The 23,505-nt window shown below is 30.3% G+C and overlaps 2 protein-coding genes across 2 annotated transcripts; both read right to left on the bottom strand.

The window, feature by feature from the left end:
• Window positions 1-14: 14 nt before the first annotated feature.
• LOC117916816 lies at window positions 15-2,445 on the bottom strand. The gene is made up of 4 exons (XM_034832997.1): window positions 2,350-2,445; window positions 1,116-1,687; window positions 954-1,023; window positions 15-129 (listed from the first exon to the last, which is right to left on the bottom strand). The coding sequence occupies exons 2-4, from the start codon at window positions 1,659-1,661 to the stop codon at window positions 110-112; spliced, it is 636 nt and encodes a 211-aa protein (XP_034688888.1). The 5' UTR covers window positions 1,662-1,687; window positions 2,350-2,445; the 3' UTR covers window positions 15-109.
• A 4,298-nt stretch (window positions 2,446-6,743) lies between these two features.
• Window positions 6,744-8,072, bottom strand: LOC117917126. Its single transcript, XM_034833354.1, has 3 exons — window positions 7,497-8,072; window positions 7,325-7,382; window positions 6,744-7,033 (listed from the first exon to the last, which is right to left on the bottom strand). The coding sequence occupies exons 1-3, from the start codon at window positions 8,022-8,024 to the stop codon at window positions 7,014-7,016; spliced, it is 606 nt and encodes a 201-aa protein (XP_034689245.1). The 5' UTR covers window positions 8,025-8,072; the 3' UTR covers window positions 6,744-7,013.
• Window positions 8,073-23,505: the final 15,433 nt, after the last annotated feature.

The raw sequence follows: 23,505 nt of genomic DNA, 5'->3' as shown, positions 1-23,505 counted from the left end.
ACAACAACATCATATGTGTAATAACCTCCGATTACTTAAATTAATCCATCCCAAAAATTAAAATCCTTAATTAAGTACACCATATTTTGAACTTTCAACTGCAGTGCCTTCAACTGGGAAACTTTGAACCTGCAAATACCAAAATAGCATTCAAAATATTAGAACCAACAAGGCCAGAACTAAATAAAATGAAATAAAAACTGGAGGATTAAGTTTATGTTAGGGAAGTTTTTACAAAACCAATTTCAAAATATGGATTTAGAGAACAACTTTTGAAAATTGTTTTCTAAAGTTTTATAGAACAAGAACTAGAAATGTTTTTAACCTATTTTTTTCCTCTCTCTATATATATATAACATGTTATGTGAAAACAACTTGTATTTTTGTTTTTTGATCATTTTTCTTTTTAACCCAATAACAAAAAATTGTTTTTAAAAAATAATTAACAAGGAGAGCCTAAGACCTTGTTTGGTAGTTGTTTTCAAAAAAAGTTTTCTAAAATAATCTTTAAAAACTATTCACAAACAAATGCTTATTTAGAAACCTAAAATGTTTTTAATTCATTTTTTATGTTTTTAAAATAATTTTTATATGTAATGATTTATTTTTAATCTTATAGTATTTCTTTAATTATTTTTTAAGACAATTATTAAAAAGTAAATAAAAATAATTAAAAGATATTCTCTTCTGTTATATTTGGTGATGGAAGGAATAAAAGCGGTTTTATATTTTTTGGTTGTCAAAAGTTTTACAAAAAAAACTAATTTCAAACCCTAGAATTTTCCTTAAAAAACTCAAAACAGCAATTCATTGATTGTTCCAAAAATCCGACGTAAAACATGGTTAGAACTCTACTTTCCATTTCTCAATGCTATATCCAAAATTCAAATATATAACTTTAAAATAAATAAATAAGTAAATAAACAATCAAAAGAAACAAGTCGTGCCTTTGCCTTTGCCATTGCCTTTGCAGTTATATGAACTAGGATTAACCTCATGCAACCACAATCCAGGAGTGAGATTCTACAAAACACCAAGACAAAAGGAATTAGCTGCAATTCAAAACCCTAGAAAACATCATATCATCAACTAACAATATAACAAGATTGCCTTACATCTAAAACCTTCTGCACATTCTTTGGTCTCTTGTTTGGCTTTCGAGGGGGTTTGGAACCAGTCATCTTAAGGAAGTCCTCTTCAATCTCTTCCCGAGAAAGTGTGATCGAGAACTTCTTCGGTTTCTCATTTTTCTTTGCATTTTCTGGAATGTTACTCTTAAGATTGGATATTCCTGATCGTCCCCCCACCGCATTGGTTCTTGACCTCAGATTCCATGTCCTCTGCCCTAATTCTTCTCCATCTTGTCCTTCTCTTCCCATTCCTTTTTCCGACGCCGCCGTCAATTTCTTTTCACCATGACGGATCGTTAGCTTCAACTTGGTCGACACCTCGCCCTTACCGTAACACATTCCATTTTCGAGAGTATTAGTTCCCAAATTATTCCTATTCTTCGACTGAGAGTCACCATGACTAGCATCCTTAGGGCTGTTCCTCTCCAATTTCTGGCACGACAACGAGAAGGTTGGCAGCGGTTTAGAGTTGGCTGAAGCCATGACTTGGTTGTGGTTCTCACTGGATTTGGCTCGGGGAGCAAGCACCATCGCCAGAGAAACAGAAGCTAAAAGCCCTAGAAATTGAAAAGTTCTTTCAAAAAGAGATTCCACGAGAAACAAACAAATTTGATTTTAGAAGGATGAAGTGTGGAGATACATATATATATATATATAAGATATGTATATGTTCTCATTTTTCTTATTTATGTCAAGTTTCTAAAAAAACTATTAAGGTCTAATATTAAGGCTCATCAGTTACCAGATAGAAAAAAAATTGAAAAAAAAAAAATCAAACATTAATTTCGAAGAAAAAGAAACAAATAATAATGATTGAAGGGAGTTTTTTGGAATGCACAACAATGGATTCCTTGCCTCTACATGCTTCTTCTAATTTTGATATATCTAAGAAATTCTAGCTCTCCGCTTAATTCATCTCAAAAGAACCCCAAAAGTCGAAAACCAACGAATTCTCGTAAAATCCCAATGCAAGAAAGAGAAATCAAGAAACAGTAGCAATTTAAATCAAACCAAGAAACAAGCGGAGAAAATTCAGAAATCTTCCCTGAAATCGGAAGAATAAGATTTACGAAGAGAAGTAGAAAGATGAACGGAATTCAGTGATCGGAAAAAGCAATAAAGAGGGAAAAAAAATGGTAATGTTATAAGAAAATCTTCGCTCTTATTTTCTAGACTACCAAACAGAGAATAAAAATGAAGAAAAGATGAGAGAACTTACCATAGGTTCGAACTTGGAGTCGACGACAAGGGGTGGAAGTCGTCGACGCCCTCGGCGCCGGTGGAGAATGAAGGTGAGGAAACGAGGGTTGCACGGGAAGATACTAGATCGGTATTGATAATCACTAAGTAGTTTACATCTGAGTGTATTCTTAAGAAGGGCAGTTCTATTCGGATTCAACTTCTCCCTCCAAAATAGATTTAATTATTTTTTGTTTTTATATTTTTCTAATTTTTATTTTATTTTAAAAAATTAAGTCTTAAATTAAAAATCACACTTTTAAATTGCGTCAAATGTCTTAATTTTCTTTTTTAAACACTTTTAATATTTTAGAATCATAGCCATGTATACCAACTCTTAATTTAGAAGAAAGTGCAACTTGATAGAAGAAATAATATCATATATTAACTAGGATATAGGATCCTACAAAAACCGTTAAAAGATTCACTTTTTACGTGAGGAAGACTTATATGAATAATTTGGATTTTAGTGTTTGGACAATTCAAATTCTTTTTATGTGGAAAAGACTCGTATGAATAATTCTGATTTTATCGTATGGATAATTCCTCAATATCACAAGAAAACATTTTCTTTGTGCAACATAAAAATAAAAATAAAAAATAAAAAAATATGTTTTTTTGGAGAGATACCATTTCACCAATCGAATCAAAGTATAAAGTATCTAACATATTCATATCTAACGATTTTCCACAAAGTGGTGACACATAACAAACATAAACAAAAATTGTTATATATCATTATCTAATAATAGTAATAATAATAATAATTATTCAGATTATCAAGTTACTAAGTGACAAAAATGTGATCTAGGCGTAAGTAATATAACTAAGCACACAAAATGTGATCAAGAAATTAAGGTATACAAAATATTATTTAATTATGAATGATGTGATCAAATTTCAAAAAATATAATTAAGTTACAAAATATGTGATTAAGGTATTAAGGTACAAAAAAGGTGATATCGGTACAAATAGTTTTAACAAAATATGAAATTTTTATTAAGGTATATTAATATATGAATACAAAAAGGAAAAAAAAAATACAAAACAAACAAACAAACAAACAAAGGTATGTGTGACACCCCAAACACAAAGGCTAAATGCACCATGGTCATTTTACATATCAAATTGAAACAAACTAAAATGAAAAAAAGAAATATTGAATTTAGTCTTACATAAACAATCTTAAAAAAATCAAATCTAAAGTAGTTTATAAAAGAAGTATCCTTCCTATTCCGATATGTCACTTGTACTTCGTAGTATATAATTTGAAGATGGTGAATTTGACACTTCTCTAAAGAAAAAATAGTTCAATAAGAAAGATTAGATAAAATAGAAAATTAAATCTCAGGAGATAGCATGTTTTTTTTATTATAAAAATAAATTAGTAGGTAAATTTAATTCAATAATTTAGTTAACTTTTTTTTTTGAAAAATTTAACACTTTCAATTCAAAGATAAAACAATATAATACACTTTGCATAATAATTCATATTCAAAAGAATTTTATAAACAAATATTTTATTTTGATCCGCTCACAATAACACTATACCCAAATAGTGGAACTTACACTAGGTGGTTAGCCTCAGATTATTCTTCTTATTAGTGAATGAAATTGTTTCCAATTTATTTTATAACTAATGAAAAAATCTAAATATAAGTAAGAAAAATATCACTTAATCCACTTTATGGAATTTAATCGATACTTTAATAAACAGATGAAAACAAAAAAATGTATCCCTTATCTTGAAGAAGTCATTGAAATTCTTAAAAGAATTAATCCATATTTTTAATTTACAAAATGAAACAAATAATAAAACATTATTATTTCTAACTCTTCTTTGAATCAAATTTCTCAAGGTAATTTTTTTTTTCATTCTCTATTTTGGCTTTTCAATTTTCAATAACATGGATAAACCCTAACAAGATACAATATAAAAATAAGGGACCAAAATTATCCCACTTATTTTTTGTTAAAAAAATATATAAATATCCAAATTTTCAAAATACATAAATATCCTTAAAATCAAGTTACATCTTTTTAAAATTTTAAAATACTTGAGTATTTCTAATATTAGGTATTTTTAAATTTTCAAAATACATAAATATCTTAAATTCAAGGTAAACATGTGATTAAATATTAAAGTACGAAAAGTATAATTTAAGTACAAAAATATGATTAAGATATAAAAATATGACAAAATACTAAGAATAAGATTAAGGTACTAAGGTGCCAAAAAAGTGACTTAAGTACAAAGAACTTTATCAAGGTAAAAAATTTATGATTGAAGTACAAAAAATGAGATTAAGGTATAGAATAAATTTGAAATTTTAATTTGAATACCAAGTGTATTTAGGGTAAAAAAATTAACAAAATATAAAAATACAAAGAATATGTATCAATTAAATAAAAAATATTTATTACCATTTAATGTAATAATTTTATTGACGTATTCACATTTATATGAATTAAATAAAAGAATGTTACTTCAAGACGATGACACCTTCAATTAGGTTACATTTCTTCATTACTTACTCAGTTACAAAAGGTTGGTTTGGGAAAGTTTTTGAAAATTATTCTTAAAAAAAACATCTTTTAAGAATCACTCTCAAAAACAATTCTACAATGTTTTTTTTACTTTATTTTGAAAGGTTTTTAACTTATTTTCTATATTTTAAACATTTTTTTTAAATTTATATATATTATTTTATTTATTCTTCATATTTGTCTTATTATTTTTTAAAATAGTCATTATAAAACAAGTGAAAATAATTAAAAACAATTAAAATATATTATAAAAACAATTTGTTTTTTGTTTTTATATACAAATAAATGACTGTTTATGATTTAAACATGTTTTCTTGTTTTTTTTTTTTAAAAAAATAAAAAACTATTTTGGAAAACAATTAACAAAGACTCAAAACTCTTCAATCTTTTATTCTCATTATTATCAAAATAATTCATAACAAAATAATAATTCAATAATATATGTAATTATTATTCATCTTAATTGGTTATTTTATTTATTAAATTATATGAAAAAAATTCTTTAAAATAATAATTGATCCATTAAAAAATTGTAAAATTTTTATATTTATTAAATATATGTAATTTAATCTATTTCTAATTTTTAAAATTTTATTTATTGACATACCCATGAGAACAAATTACTATATAATCCTGTGGTATCAATTGCAATTATTTATTTATTTATTTTGTGTCTTGGGTTGACCATGAAAAATTCCTCAATTATTAAAAAAAAAAATCAACTATAATTAATAAAAGTGTAAAATGCTATAATTATTATTGTGTTGCAATTATTTATACATTTATTCACATAATGTCCTAAATTAAAGGGGTTAGAAAGAAAAACACAAATATTATATTGATATAATTATTATAACTATGTAAGACATCCATATTTTCTCCAGAAAAAATGGGTTTTGACACACTAATATGAAAATATATGGAAAAAAAACCCTGATTTCATTATAAAATTAAGATATTGAATTTTTGAAGAAAAAAAAAAAGTTAAGATTAAGCTTTCACAAAATTAAGATAATATATCCATGAAAAAAAGAAAGAAAGTAAAGATAAAGTTGAGTTTCAGCCTTGCGTTTGAAATCCCAGGGTTAGCATAATCCCAACTAAAATAACTTACCCAACCAACGAAAACATTGAAAACATCAAATTTGAAATTTTACTCAGAAGTCTTTCCACGGTTGAACTGTCTTCCTCCCTCTTGTTCGACTTCAGTACTCCCTCAACAATCCATCAAGTGCTCTTCCCACGGGTCTCAATTTTATTCTCCCAAAAGAGGAACAAAATGAAAGAAATTTTTATGAGAAAAAAAGGTATAAAGAATTTTTTTGGTTGGAGGAATTTCTTTATTATTATTTTTGGGAGTCACCTTCCGTTAACTTTGAGATTTTGACCTTTCAAATAATCTTCCCTAGTCTCTTTCAAATAATTTACCCCTTTTCTAAGCGAAAAGAAGAAAAGTTGAGCAGAGATACGAAGGTCACCCTTTTGAGGCCGAGCTCTCTTGATCACATATTTGGTTGTCAATAATGAAGCCCATGAACGGGCCAGCCATGGGATATGGAATGGGTTGGGGAGAAGTATGGAATATGACCTCAACCAACAACTTTTCCAAAGCATCTAAACCTATATATACACAGTTGACAGTATTTACTAATACTGACCCAGAATATTTGAAAAACCATGAAGAGAGAGATCTTTAATTCTTTATGGTTGGATATTGCAATGGTTAGAGGAGCCAAACCCCAGCTAGAGAGTTTGATCAGCCTGGAGCTGGAGTAAAGGAAGCAACATGTTGCTGCTGCTTCATCTGGGTATCTGATTGCCTATAATTTCAACAAAATGGTTTACATTTTGGGCCTCATGTTGCAAGCCAAGGTTGTAATGACTGGGGTCTGGAGCATATGAAGAGCATCAAAGTGCATTTCCTTGATCACCCTGTTAATAACATCCCCCCAACTCCTAAAGTGAATAACATTTAATTGCTTAACACAAAGTAAATTCTAACCAGATTTCCACAATTGACTCCCATAAAATTTGAAATTCTTGATAAGTTCATGATACTTTGAGCTTTCCAAACATAGCCATAAACCACAGTACCTTCAGTTATGAGACTTTGAACCTGCAAATAACAAAACAGTATTTGCAACATGTTTCAATAGATTAGAACAGAAAACTCTTAAGCAACCACAGCAAATAGATAGCAAGAGTAGAAAGAAAAAGAAAAAGAAAAGGAAATTTGAAGGGCTAAACTTTGGCTTTAACTCTATCAAACAATATTTTGGTTGTTTCGGAAGCCTTAACATAGACCATGGACTCAAAACTCTACTTTTCCTTTCTCATTATGGAGTCATTCAAACAGACTACTTTCCAAAATTGATAATAAAAAATAGAAATAAGAAACAGGTTATACCTTTGCACTCATATGAACTGGGATTAACCTCATGCAACCATAAGCCTGGAGCCAGATTCTGCAAACCACCAAAACAGAAGGCTTTAGCTGCAATTCAAGACCCTGCAAATCTAAATAATAAGAGACGCATCATATCATAAGGACAGGTAATGATGTTACAAGATTGCCTTACATCTATTACATTCTGCACATTCTTGGGTCTCCTCTTTGGCTTTCGAGGGGGTTTGGAACCGGTCATTGCAAGGAAATCTGCTTCAATCTCCTCCCATGTAAGCGTGATCAAGAACTTCTTCGGCTTCTCCTGCTTTTTTGTAGTTTCCAAAATGTTACAAATAGGATTTGATATTCCTGATTGCCCTCTAATTGCATTGAAATGCTTCCTCACTGCTGTTCTTGGCCTGAGATTCCATGTCCTCTGTCCTGATTCTTTTTGATCATGTCCTTCTCCTCCCATTCCTTGTTCAGATGCCACTTTTAATTTCTTTTCACCACGGTGGATGACTATCTTCAATTTTGTGGGTTTCTCATCCAAAACCTCGCCCCAAGTGTAAGACATTCCATTTTCAACATTATCAGTTCCCAAATTATTCTGATTCTTTGACTCAGAGTCACTGCAATTAGTATCCCTGGGGTTGTTCCTCTCCAGTTTCAAGCACGACAAGGACAAGGTTGGCAGTGGTTGAGACTTGGCTGAAGCCATGATGCTAATATTCTATGGTGATTTGGCTTCAGGAGGAAGCACCATCACCCAAGAATTGAAGCTAAAAATCCTAGAAATTGAAAGGAGTTTTTAGAGAGAATCAAAATTGAAGTTGGTGAGATGGAACCAAATTTGATTTTAAAGTGATGATATCAATTTAATTAAAAGTAACCATAAAATGGAAGTAGCTGATTTTTGCTTTCATAAGGAAAAATGTTAGTTAATTTTATAATATATGGAATAATAAAAGAAGAAAATGTGTCATCTTAAAATTCAAAATTAAAACAATGCCTTTGGTTTATTGGATTAACCGAAATGGAAAAAGAAATGATGGTAGAATTTACTTGAGGAGCAAATGTGTGAAAATGCATCGAATAAGTTCAGAAAGTTTTTAAAATCAGTGTACCAAAAGGTTTCAAGCTGGGTGCCTTAATACATCTCATTGTTGGCACAAATAGTGCTGCAAAATTGTATGCCAGAATGCAGTCAACAATGGGACAGAAACTCTGCCCAGAAAATGCAGCTATCCTGCCTAGAAAAATTGGAATTTTGAAGCTTTCAGAGAGATTTTATCCACTTGAAAGTTGGGACAACAGTTATTATGGCCAAAATTGATGCAATTCTATTCTTACTTATGCAACCACATTTTCAGATCCATTCCCTCAACCAAGGTTGTCATGGCCTCACCAACAGAATATGGACAATGCTTCAAAAGGTATGGGCTCTAAGCACAAAAGTTATCATTCATGCCTTATCTTTCAGTAATTACTGGCAACATAAGGCCTTTGAGCTAATCATTTTGACCCAAAATGGTCTTATCAATTTTCTAAAAGATAGTACAAAACCTCATGCTTCCAAAATTCAATACCCATAAAACAAAAGCAAACAACCAATCAGTATGAAGAACAAAACTGAAAAAAGGAAGAAGACAAAAGAATATGTCAATTCAAAAACCCCTCACTCTCCTGCACACACCAATCCTCATCCCCGTGAGCTCAAAATCAATTTCCTCATCACCCCCACCAGCTCAAAATCAAGTACCAGGACTCCTATGAGCCTCAAAAGCCTCCAATGACGCCCAATCCACTTCTCCAGGACTGGGCTTAGGCTCAGCCTCTTCATCAACCATCAAAATTGCAGTCAACAAGAAGAAAGAGAAGAGAGAGGACAGAGGGTCAGTCCAAGGAGCAGGGTAGGAATGAGAGTACCCACTTCTTGCTTGGCTAGGCTTTGTATAACACTCAGCAAGTATCTAGCAGAGAACAAACAAATTTTCCTACGCCTCACATTTTTTACCTTCCAATTTCCTGAATGCTTGTAGTATCAAACAAAATTTTAAAATTCTTGTCTTTGAAATCAAATGGAAGCACAATGTCGATGTCAAGTACAATTATTTCTACATTCAACCATAATAATGCCTTGGCTTAAAATCTTGGATAATGGATGAGTATAGTTTGGGTGATATGAGGATGTGGTATAGGTAATGTGTTCAGGGTTTTGGAATGACTCTTAAAATGGTAAGCATAAGTGAAACTCTAACACTGATTACTGATTGCAAATACAAGAAGACTAACATCAATCCTCACCACTTGCCAGGCAGAAAAAGGATCAGACATTAATTTCAAAGCAGAAGAGACAAAGAGGGAGTTTTAATTGTAATACAATATCAAAATAGAATTCAGGCATGAACGATCAAGTTCCACTTCTGCCTTATATCGATAATTTATGCCAAACCACAGAATGAAGACATAAGAACTTTCCAGAATCCACCAACGTCTAGAGCCTTAGAAAGATAGGAACACCATCACAATGTGAAGCATGTCACCTCTACACGTGTCTTCTTTTTCCTTCTAAATTTGGTATATCTAAAAGTTCTAGCTCTCCACTCTCTTCTTAGCTGCTACTATCCCAGCAACCAAACAGAACCCAAAAACCCCAAAACACAAGCAAAAAGAAAGAACGCATGAAACAGTAGCAAGAACATCACCAACAATGACAATAAAAAAGAAAATCAAATCAACAAAGAAACAAAGCGAGAAAATTCAGAAATTTTCATGAAAATGAAAGAACAAAATTTACGAAAAAGAAGCGAAGGAGAAGAACGACGAACTCTAATTCAGTGATGGAAGAAAACAATGAATGAGGAAAATAATAATAATATGATAAGAAACTCTATACTGTTATTTTCTAAGCAACCGAACAGAGGACAAAAAGAATAATAGTCTTGCCTTGTGTTCAAACTTGGCGTCGAGGAAGAGGGTGACCGTCGTGGGCGCCAGTGGGCAGCGAAGAAGGGGAAATGAAGGAATCACATCGTCTATTCACATTTCGCAATGACAATCGTATTCCGTCTCAACTTCACCGTCCAAATAGACTTCATTATTTATTTATTTTTTCCTCTGCTCTTTTTTTTTTTTTTTTTTTAAATTATATATATATATATATATATACACCATTGCATTTAGATAATGTTTTTAACTAGGTTTATAAAAAAGGAAACATTATTTGAAATTTTAGTAATATAGTATTCATAATCAATAAGTTAAGAAATTTTAAAATAAATTCATCATGGAGAAAATTAATTTTAGAAAAACAATCAAAATTTTAAATAAAATGAAATAAAAAAGGGAAAAATAATAGCCTTAAAGATATCGGGTCACTTGAAAAAGAGTGATAGAAGAAAATATGTAGAAAAGAGAATATGTATTTTTTCTAATTTATTCCCTTAAACAATTTATTATATATATATATATATATATATATATACTCATTTTGTTCATGGTACTAGGAAATATAATCGTGTCTTATATCGTGGTAAAACGTAAAGATATTCATACTATAAATCTTATTAAAATTGTTTGTCTTTTATCATAACCTTGTTATTTATGCTCTATTTAGCAAGAAAAAAAAACTGACAAACACGTTTGACAATCAGAAACTTTTTTTTTTTTTTTTGAATATGGTGTTTTTAGAGAATTTATTTTAGTTGTTTTCAATTGTTTTTCGAGAGCTTTTTTAAAGAATAATTATACAAAAATATATAATGATTAAAAATAAAGTTATGAACATAAAAATTATTTTTAAAACATATTTAAATTTATTAAAAACAACTTAAAAACAATTTTAAGTTCCTAAATATACTTTTATTTTATAAAACATCAAAGAATGATTTTCAAAAATTGTTCTTAAAACTATTTTTTCAAATATGTTTTAAAAAACAGTTACGAACAAGACCTTAGTTTTTTATGCAACAAGTAAGGTAAAACAATTCTTAATTGTTGGTACTAAAATTAAAGCAAGTAGTAGCATGGGTTGCAATAAATGCTAAGTGACATTATGTTAATAAAAAATGGTATCATTATAATTCAGGGATTTGAGAATGGAAGAAAAGACGAGGAGACTCAATCTATATATATATATATATATATAAAGAAAAATTCTTATTTAAGCTTATTTTTATACTATATAGAAGAAATAGATTGGAAAGTTTTGTGAATATTTGAAATAGCATTTTTTGGGAAAATGTTTAATCTATAAGCGAGTGTTTGAAAATTGACTTATAGATATTTAATCACTTAGGTGGTGTTTGTTTTTTGGCTGAATAGAAAAAACCAAAATATTTGACTTTTTTTATTCAGTTAAAAATAACCTATTAATATCATCTAATATGACTAAAGTGAACTTGTTATCAATAGGTTCAGTTTAGTTATGTTGGATGATGTCAATAAGTTACTTTTAGTTTAATAGAAAAAGTCAAATATTTTGGTTTTTTCTATTCAGTAAAATATTTTGGCTTTTTTTATTAAGCCAAAAAACAAACACCACCTTAGTTAGAGACTTAAAGTATCATTTAATATACATTATAATTTCTTTTGGGCAAACGAGTAACAAAGCTCTAAAAGAGATTGCATTTGTGGTTATATAAATGAGTTTAATAATTTATATATAGTTTCGTATATGCCATATTCAGAATTTGAAGGCTCGTAATGTTTTAGGCTGTGAATTGAAAAAAAAAAAAAAAAAAAAGTTGTAAGTCATGATCTCCATTTTTTTATTTTTTTATTTTGAAAGGAAACCATGTTGATATTGTGTAGAAATGAATCATTGAGCCATATAGGCATGGATTTTTTTTTTTCTTTTCTAAAATAGTTTTTATTTCTTTTTTATTCGAAAATTTCCCTGGATATCCATTGAATATGAAAGTCATCCAAATTTTCGGTGACCCTCTTTGTCTTTTGCAAATACATTCCCATTCTGTCTTCTTTTGCTTCATATTGATCCAATACTTAGAGAAACACTACTTGTGAGTTTGCGTCGGCCTGAATCTTTATTGCTCCTAGGGTTGGAGCAGCCTTCATTCCATAAATCAAAGATTCATATTTGAGCACGTTGTTTGATGCTTAGAATCTGTGGTGGTACGTATTTGTTTTGTTTTTTGTTTTTTGTTTTATTTTTTTGTAAATTAATTTTAAATAAAATTTAAAAGTAAATATTGCTTAAGATTACTAAATATTAAGTTGTTTATTTTTTTAAATATTTTATTTCTATTAAGTATTAAGAAATAAATAAAAATCAATAAATTACTTTTAATATTTATAAAAAGTCAAATATTTTTATTTTTTTTATTTAGTAAAAAATTGAAGAAAGAATTAAAAAGTTAATAATAAATAAATAAATAAACTATTTAAAATTTGAAAGGTATGAGATGGATTCTAATCCTGGCCTAAAACATGGCTAAGGTTTGGGTTGCTTTAGGCATCTTATATGGAATTTTGAAGGTATGAGAGTTAAAAAATCAAGAAATTAAATAAACAAAAGGTTCAAGTTGCTTCAGACATTTTCCCCTTGTGACTTTATATTAGATAAGTGCCACACCATAGAAGTTTTACCTTCTCTATGCTCATTTGCCCTTCAAGACGCTAAAAACTAGTTTGAGCTAAACTTCATGTTTACCAAGTTTGTGACCCATATTTATAATTGATGCCCCACTACAATAGTTCTCACCCCCTCGGTTAATCGTATGGCACAAGATTGATCGAATCTTGTAAGGGCTCTACATCTTTGTTATTACTTCACCAATTATCATCCGCTCATGATCTTTTCAAGTAGCGTTGACGTAGCCTAAGCTCACTTTTTCCTTAAACCAAAAAATCACACACTTGTGATACTTAGACAAAAGGATAAAACTAGAAATTAAACATTAAAATTGAAAACCTAAAAAAAAAAAAAAATGAAAGATTACAACTACACTTGAAGATGAGTTTTTCCTCTTTATTCTTCACATTCTACTACTTTTATGTTGTTATACTCTATGCTTCTCACATTCTTTACTTCCTTCATGGTTAGTTAATTATAAAAGGTGAAGTTGTTAGGATAGAGCTCTTAAAAGTTAGATGTAACGTATCAAATGAGATTTTAGTTTTCATTATTCAATTCATATGTGTATTTTTTTTAGCATTCAAACTTATATCACTTGTAATGTACATGATTTGGGTGTATTAGGCGTTGCACAAAAAATTAAGGTCATGGGTTTCTTGCAAGTTGACGAGTTTACAATCGTTTCACGAACTTAGACAATTGATTTGAGGTTGTTGTGTACTACCTCTTAATTGGAATGATGACTTCTCTTTGTCATTGGGATGAGTTTCCTACGATGAGTGTACTAGCTTGTATGGTTACACATTGGATGGTGAATCATGACATTAGTTATAGGGTAGTCATAAATTCATCAAACTACTATGCTGCTTTGACTCTTATCCTTGAAAGAATATTGAGCTAGTGTTGGAGTTTTTAGTGACTTTAATCTATGAATGGGACCTTAAAGTGATCATACATTTCTTATAAATTAAGTCACTACTAATCAGGAAAAGTGATAATAGACATTCTTAATAGAAACATCATGATATCTTATGGATGTACCATGATATATTATGGGATTGAGAGATAGTGTCTCATTGGTGATCCTAAGGACTTGTAATTATAATAAAATATATGGCGCAATAATAATTCCTTAAGTGAGATTTGACATATGTCTTTTATGGACAGGAGTATATTAGTTGATCATAAAAGAAGAGGACTTGAGACTCAAGGATAGGAGAGTTAATCTTGAGAGATTAATACTTTTTACCTTGTTAGATTATGAACATTAGTTCATAGGGAGTTTGCATGCAATGGATAGTAGGTCACAAACTTGAGAAACCTAGTTCATGGGCAACCTTGCATAATAACCAAAACACCCTTATGCACAAGAAAACCTAGAGTCAATCTAAATCTCATAAACCATATCATCACGATATATGAGCTCAAGGCGAGGACCACTGAGACCCATAAGAGTATTAACTCCCTCTAAATCCAATTTTGAAGTTAATTCAACATTCTATTAAAGAGAATCAACTGCATTCTAATACCTTATATACGTGATCTACTACTATCCACTGCATGTAGACTCCCCATGAACTGATATCCATAATCTAACAAGGTAGTGTTATCACCTATCAAGATTACTTCTTCAATCCTTAAGTTACAGATTTCACTTATAATGCGATCAAATGATATACTTTAGCTCATAAAGAGCATATGTCAAATTCCACTTAAGGAATTATTATGGTGTCACAGATTTCATGATCACATGTCTTTTAGATCATCTAAGGAAACACACTATTTCAATCTTATGAGACATCATGGTGCCTTTATTGAGAATACTTGTTGTCATGATTAATCTCCATCAATAGTGACTCAATCCATATGAATATATGACCACTTTAAGATCTCACCTATAGATTAAAACCTCATATTGATTTTGGCATAAACTTAATATCTTCTTAAGGTTGAGAGTCTATGCAGTATAGTAGCATGGTGAATCATGACAATTGATAGTCTTACATCATAACAAATGATTTTAGCATTCCTCATACATCATGAATCACCGGTTGCATCACATATACTAAAGCACTTACCATGGAAAACCCATCCCGATGACCAAGACAAACCATTTCTTCAATTAGAAGGTGGTGTACTACAATTCCTACTAGATTGCACAAATCAATGAACCGATTATGGGCAACTTATCTACTTACAGGAAACCCATGACTTGTATCATTTGTTCAACTCCTAATGTACCCAGGTTATGTACAATGTAAAATATATAAGTTGAATACTCAAATCAATGTCAATACACCAAGGGGATAACAAAAGGACAATCAAGTCTAACTTTACTACATTATGTCTTGCTTTTAAGGGCTCAATCCCTATAACCACTTAAACATTTATTTGTATGAATTCAATCATACTATAAGAAGAGGTTTGCTATTCAAAGCAAGTTTGTTTTGTTAACACATGAGTTGGTCCCCTCTTTTTAGCTTATTTGTTCCATTCTAAGCTTTGATCCACTTAGGTTATCTTTCTCTTGTTATCAATTGATACCAATATTTTGTTATCAATTATATACTATGGATAGGACTAGCTGATGGAACCATATGAGGGTTAAACCTTAGAGGTTAGCTAGGAAGACCTAGAAAAGCAAGCCTTTGTTATTGTCTATTGTTGGGAAAACATTCCTTGGATCTAAATTAAAAGGAGTATGCAACTAATATCCTAGGTGCAACTAAAGATGTCAAATTTTCAAAATATTACTCTAGGATGTTTTGAGAAAAGATACCTATGCATTTGGATGTTCCCAAATCCATTTTCTAAGTTGTAAACTTTTGAATACAAAAGATGTTCTCGAAGACCTCATGGTTTTCCACATGATGACTCTTTCTTGGATCTTGGCAATGAAGAAGCATGGGATTCTCTCCAAAAAGAGTGGTGGCTAGGGTTTCTTTTTAACACTAAGTGGAAAACAATAATATATCTAACCCTAAACTTTAAGAGGGTTCATATTGACTCATAACTGGGTTTAATTGATTAGGGCCTATTTTATGGGCTTAGGTTACTTAATCTAGTGCAACAAGTCATATTTAATTGATTAGACTGAGGATTAATTAATTAAAGAGCCTAAAATGAAAACTGATAAGCCATTTAATTATAAGTCATTGTGCAACCTTGTGCTTATGTAAAAACACTCTTATGCATACTTATAATTAAATACTAAAAATTCCGCAAAATTTTTTTTACCAAAGACTATGAGCTCAAGAGGGGACCACTTGGATCTATAGAAAAGCACTAACTCTCTTAGAATCTAATTATCAAATTGACTCAACGTTCTATTAAAATGAGTCAACTACGCTCCAATATAAACATTCTATCAAAATAGAAAACTTGGGACTGTGATCTACTATATGTTCATTGCATGTAAGTTCCCTATGAATTAATGTTCATATAATCTAACAAGGTAGTAGATATTAACATTTCAAATTACCTTTCAATCCTTGAGTCTCTTATCGTCCTATATCATGATTAATTAACATACTCTAGCCCACAAATGACATGTGTCAAATTCCATTAAAGGAATTACTACGACCATAAATTACATATTCATGAAATTCTTAAGATCACCCAAGGAGGACATATTGTCTCAAACTTATGATATGTCATTGTGCCTTTATTGAGAATATTTGTTGTCACCTACCTAAACCATTAGTCACCTAATTTGTAAGGAATATATGATTGTTTTAGAATCTCACCCATAGTCAAAGTAATTAATGACCTTAGCACTAACACAATATTTTCTCAAGGTCAAGAACCCATGCAATATAGGAGCTTGAAGAAGTCATGACAATATGACAACCATTAGTTATGATTATTTGTAGAATCCTATTTATTGTGTAAAAATACATATTAATACACTTATCATAGAAAGCTCATCTTAATGATTAAGATAAGTCATCCAATTCAAAGGTAGTGTATTATGACATTTGATGGATTGCCTAAGTCTATGAGTCAATCATAAACTAACTCATCAACTTGTAACGAGTCCATACTTGAATATTTTATGTAATTCCTAATATACCCAAGTGATGTACAATATAAATGATGAGACGAGAATGCTTAAATATGTTATAATGCAAAAGTAGAATAATAATGAAAAAGTAGATTAATAGTAAAGTAAAATTCATATTATATGTAATGAAGTCAAAATATCATATCATGTCATTCTACCCTAACATATATCTACTAGTGTCACCAATTGTTGATACTGTTAAGAAGAATGTTGATACTGTTAAGCAGGATCGTTGGCCCCTCATATAAGGTGAATTTCGACGTGACATAATGGGTTGGTAATTCTTCTGGCAAGACATGCAAGACAGTGGGTGATTTGTGGAGTCCATCCAAAGCCTTAGAGTTCCCGTGGGCTAAATTGGTCTAAAGCTTCATGTTCTAAATCGATCTCAACTGCCAATTCCTCGTACTTGTGTTGTAGTCTTCTTTTGTCCCTAGCCTGCTCACCAGAATCATTGCAATGAGAGGGCTGTAATTGTGATAATTGATTTTGCACAGCTTTCTGTTCTACTCTCTTTTCTTTCAGTCCCGATTTTTCTTGGGATGCAGCTTCTTCTTGTATCATGGCTTCGTATTCTAAATAAGTGGGAAAGTTTTGGCATTCCGATAGAAGGCGCCAACGAAGATGCTAAAATTTCTTCATAAAACAAGGACGACGGTTGATCTTTTTAGCTGTTTTCCCTGATCTGTAGTACTGTCTTTGTCCGTTTCTTAACCTAACTTTCATGTATCGGTTCTTCCCCAAGATCTTTGAGTCGTTGGCAGATTGTGTGTACGTACCCCTGAAGTGGAGGTAGTTCGGTTTTTTGCTCCTTGAGTCACGACAACATTATTTTAGGCCTCATGAATGTCTAAAATTAAATCAAACAATAGAGTACGTACCTCGTTCACAAAGACATGCATAAGAATGTAATGGAACCATGATCATACAATAAAACCCAATATTTCATTTCATAATTACTGTCAAGCTCTTAGTAATCCTATGAGGACCCATAATTAATACATTACAGCAACACTTCCAAAGCCCAAAACACAAACCATTATCATATTCTCTCTACTCGCATATGATCAAAATCACCCCAACTATAATGACTAAGACATACTAGCTAGTAAAGACATACTAGTTTTTCTTGCCACCATCGCCATCGCCCCCCTTGGAGCCACTGCCACCATAGTTATTGAAGTCCTGCCTAGGGATGGTATGGTGGTTGTTCACACCTTTGTCTTCTTCATAGCTCGTCTCAACAAGTTGCCTCTCTTGCATTCCCACCATAAAAGTTTTCATGTTTGCGGCCATGCAAGAGCTCACCATCATCAAAGCTAGAGCAAGTGCCAGGAACCTCATTCTTGAGCCTTTTTTTTATGCTCTTGATCAGTACTGTCATTCAGAGACCAAACAAAGAAACTCAAGGTGAGAAAGAGAAGTATAATATATGTCTTGTCTTAAGACAAAATTCTTTTAAACACCAAAATATCCGTACTTTTTGGAACTCAGAGAAAAAGTTCACTTACCATAGGAGAGGGTAAACAGCTGTGACTTGATGGGGAAGCAAGGAGAAGTTCGTAGGGTTTATATAGAGAGAGAGACATGCTAAGGCTATTGTGATTGATGGTTTCTAATAAAAATGTTGGTGATGGAGTCTCCACCAAATGGGGCAAGGTTAAGTGGGATACCCATATAATTCCATTAAAATGGTTTTTTAAAACATCTAAAATGATGGGGTTGAGAGAATTTGCTTTGGCTCCACACTGGCACTATAAAGAGGGAAAATCCCACCTTACAAGTGGAATTAGCTAAGACAAGTCATTGGGGCACGGTGGAGTGGCTATTCCATTTTGCCTTGTGATGTCAAAGAACAGTTAGAAACATCCTCCCTGTGAAGATTTCCCAGAACTGTGTCTTCTGTGAAGTGGGGCAATCTCAGATGAGACATTTGGAAATCCTTTTGGTTTCAATGATTACTGGGATGCTGAATCACATGAATTCTTCCTAGCATCTAGCCTCAAAGCTATATCTACGCTTATCCTGTCCCCTATAGGTTTCATTATTTTCAATGTGCCCATCAAATTGTGAGGCCTGCAACTTGGTAATCAACTTGCCAACCCTTTTCGATTTGATGAAAGGGAGGGGGATTCCAAGAAAGCTCCTTTTCTACAGAAATATGGAAAATTGGTTCCTTATCCAAATATTGCTGTCACCCATAAGGAAATGGCAAGTGAAGATATAGGGATAGTATCAGCAAGAGTATCCATGGAGATATGTTTGTCTGGTTGGCAGTGCCAATTGCTTTTGTTTACAAGACGGGTACTTGCAATTTTATGTCCCTATTGTAAATGTCAGAGGCGATGATGCTACATGTTTATCCAAACAATACTGTTGAATTTATGCATTATGAATAAAGAGAAGAATGATCGAGCCATGAGTTTTGAAAAAAATATTATCATGTTATTTATTAAATTTATCAAAATTATTATTACAAAAGAGTAATATTATATTGTCTCATATCAGATAAATGAAATTTTTTTAATGTAAATATGAACTCTTTATCTTATAAACGTTTCATAAGAATCGTTTAGGATCAAAATGAATAATATTTATTTTATTAGTAGTGAGTCATCACAAATCACAGTAAAACCTTAGACCCGACAATATTTATAAGATATAGACAAAATCAAAATATCAAATCACTTTAACATTTCTATTAAAAATACCAACAATAAGTTGTATTCCTTAATTCACAATATTATTCATTTTAGTACTAAATAATATTAAATGACAAGTCCCTGAAAGGGTCAAAATTTACCTATTTGGGTATTCTAATTTCACTTGATTGAAAAATATATGGTTCAAAGTAACCCAATATTTGAGGTGGTGTAGATTCAGGCAGATGCCGGTCCATTTGAGATTAAGTCAGGTATTGCATTTTTCAGAATATAATGATGACAGTAAACCTGTAGCTTATTGTGTACTTGATCCATGTCTATCCCCGACATCTCAAGTGTGCCAAGGATTTTCACCAGCTAAGAGCTAAGAATTTCCAATGGGCTCAAAACAAATGTCAAGGGGAAGGGGTGATGTGATGCTGATTAATCATTTCAAAACATGATTTTCATTAGTTTTCTTTCTAATCCTTTTAGTTTAACAGCTTTTGCTTGATTGTACAATGTAGATATCTAGGTTCCTCTTTGTTTTCAACCACAAAAAAGGGGATAAATTCAACATCGGCATAAAATAATTCCTATATTTATAAATTTAATTTTTCTTATATTTTATTTTTAAAATACCTATTTTTGGCATAAATAACATTTTTATTTTAAGTATTTACCTATAATTTTAAAAAATAGTTATTTTTATAAAAAAATAAATAAAAATATTTTTGTCAAAATAAAACCAACAAATGATAAATGGTTAAATTTTCAAATATGAGCTTGTAACGATCCTTTTAATCAAATAGCCCTATCCAAAGTTTTCAATCACCCATTGCATACATGTATTGGTGGAAGTAGATGAAATATTGTTTTTCATTTACATAAGAAGCATATATTTCTAATGTTAAGTTGTGCCGCGCACGTGATGTTCTAAAAATCTAGGCTCTAAAATAATATTAAGTTTTCAATTAATTTCAAAATTAAAAGTACCAACAATATATATCAAATCAAATTAGACCAAGGTAGGGCTATAAAGTAATTATTAAACAATATCACATTAGGAGTTTACATAAAAATATTAATTAGACCTCTAAAAATTACAAATAAAAGAAGAAATTTTATTTGGTAACGGTTTTTCAGAACAGTTTTCTGTTCTCCCGTATAAAAAATACGTTTACCAATCAAAAATTGTTTTCAGATAACTTTTTTAGGTATTTTATATTATTTTCATTTATTTTTTAAGGATCATTTTAAAAAATAATTATACAAATATTTAAAATAATTAAAAATAAAACACTAGATATAAATTTTATTTTAAATATATATTTAAATATATTAAAAACGGGTTAAAAATGGTTTAGGCTTCTAAATAGATTTTTATTCTGTAAAAATCATAGAACAGTTTTTAAAAATTATTTTTTAAAACAATTACCAAATAAACACTAGTTTCTTGATTTACTTTCCAACTATGAATACATATGGAGACTTCATTATATAGCTACAATTAAATTTTGCAATCTACATACCTGCATTGCATGACATAATAATGGACTCCCAACAAAAAAAGATGTACAACATGTCTCTTTTTCCCTAAATTACATCACCAAAATATAAGAACATTTGAGAAATCAGTTTTGCGAGTACCCCCGGTGCTGCTCTCACGTATGAATGGACTCATCATAACATCAGATTTGGTTCACCATTATAGAATATTTTATTTAAGTTGGAAAATTATAAGGAAAAAATTATTGAAAAAGGTTCAACATTGAGGACTTGTAGTGGTTGGCGATCATTATATCGAGCCTTCCTTTTTGAAGGAATTACTCTAATCTTGAATCCATATGGTGTGCCCTCAGTCAATGAGCTCGAAATGGAATTTTTTTTAAAATTCTGAACCAATGATCAATTTTTAAAGATTATCACATAATGTTAATTTTTTTTATAAATGAGTGGTATTTTTTGTTCAAGATTTTATTCTACATTAATTACTTCACTTTTGATTATAGATAGTAATGAAATGAGTTTTTTCAGGTATCATCTCATTTTGCCCTTAATAGAACGAGTTTGAAATGTAAATAAATAGGTTAGAGATAGGATTTTAATTTTTTTTTTTTAAATTAGAATGGGGGGTTTGGATATTGCCTTGTTCCACTAAGCCTGATTATATATAAAATTAATTTAATTTATTTTTTATTTTTTATTTTAAATTTATAATAATAATAATAATAATAATAATAATTCATAGATTATAAAAATTATAATAATTTAATTATTTTTAAAATATATTTATTTTAATGTAATTTAAAATTTAAAAAAAATAATTTTTTTCTTCTAAAAATCCGTTAAAAGAGGGGAGATGAAAATTATTTTGAATAAATGGAACAAGATTGAGATGAAAGTGACACATCCCAAACATCCATGTCATTCCTATTTTTAATCCTCAAAACACCTAATTTTGGTTAGTAAATAACCATCACCTTATGCAAGCATGGACATCCCATCATAATGCCCAAGGCAAAATTCCAAATTCTCAATCCAGTTTTTTTCTTCAATAATACATAAAATATGAATGCTTTAATTTTTTGTTTAATTCATTTCTTTTTTGAAAAAAAAAAACTCTTTTAATGACTTTTTAAAAAATAAAAAATAATCACATATATTTTCTAAAAGAATCAAACATACATGTAGAAGGTTGGCTGAAAGTAAATTCAAAAGGATTGTATTATTATTATTATTATTATGTTTTCTAATAAAATGACAAATTATTGAAAATGGAAAAGGCATGTAAAGAAATATAATATTGTGAATCGAGTGTAGGAGGAAAATGGGAGGACTAATTATGGAAGTCAACTAGTGGCCCTTCCAATATCCATTAGTCATCAAATGATAATTGAAAATACGTGTTTAATTTGTTCGTGTCCACTATTTTAAAAATCATATTTGGAAACGCTTTTCAAATATGGGATGCTACTGTCTCCAAATTTGACATCCTTCATTCCTTCTGCCCTGTCATGTCTAGAAATTCCATTATTTCTTTGAGCTCAATGATGGTCGGTGCACAACAATGGATTCAATCTTACCATTGAAATTCCTCTTTAACCCTAGATTGCTTTGTACTAAAGTAAATCGAGAAGAAATCTCCAAAAGCTCCCACAATGGAATCTGGAATGATGTAGAATCTCCTTTAAAAAATCATTGTATTAAAAGGGAAAATATTAAGCGCATAGGGACGACAATAGGACTGGTTTTTTCAGGTATTCGTTTCGCCCTGCCCCTAATGGGACGGGGCGAGTTTGGAGCGGGTTCGGGTATTATCCTATCCCGCCTTGATTATATATAAAATTAATTTAATTTAATTTTTATTTTATTATTTTTAATATATAAATAATAATAAAATATTTTTAATAAAATAAGTTATAAAAAATATAATTATTTAATTATTTTAAAAATATATTTATTTTAATGTAATTAAAAATTTTTAAAGTAATTTTAAAAAAAAATTAAAATTCAAAAAAAAGTTAAACGAGACGGGACGGGACAGGTATGAGAATTTATCATACCCACCCCGCCCCGCCTCGCCCCATTTAATTTTTTAAATGGGATGGAGATGATAATTATTTTGAATAAATGGGGCGGGATTGGGATGGAGGCGATCCATCCCGAACCCACTCCATTACCATCCCTAAACATGCATCTATCAAATTTTAAATTTAAATCATTTGAATGTGGTAAAATTTTCACTATTTAATATGAATGAAATCAAAGCACAAATGAATAAAATCAAAATTTGAAAGTACAAACAAATGTAATTAAGATACAAAATACATGAGATATCAAAATATTATGTGACATTACCTAATTGGTAGTGTCTTTCTGTATGATGCCATAAAGT

The sequence above is a fragment of the Vitis riparia genome, chromosome 6, assembly GCF_004353265.1.
Source record: "Vitis riparia cultivar Riparia Gloire de Montpellier isolate 1030 chromosome 6, EGFV_Vit.rip_1.0, whole genome shotgun sequence".
NCBI lineage: Eukaryota > Viridiplantae > Streptophyta > Magnoliopsida > Vitales > Vitaceae > Vitis > Vitis riparia.
The sequence above is the reverse complement of the archived record's forward strand: the minus strand, read 5'-3'. Positions and strand labels throughout refer to the sequence as shown.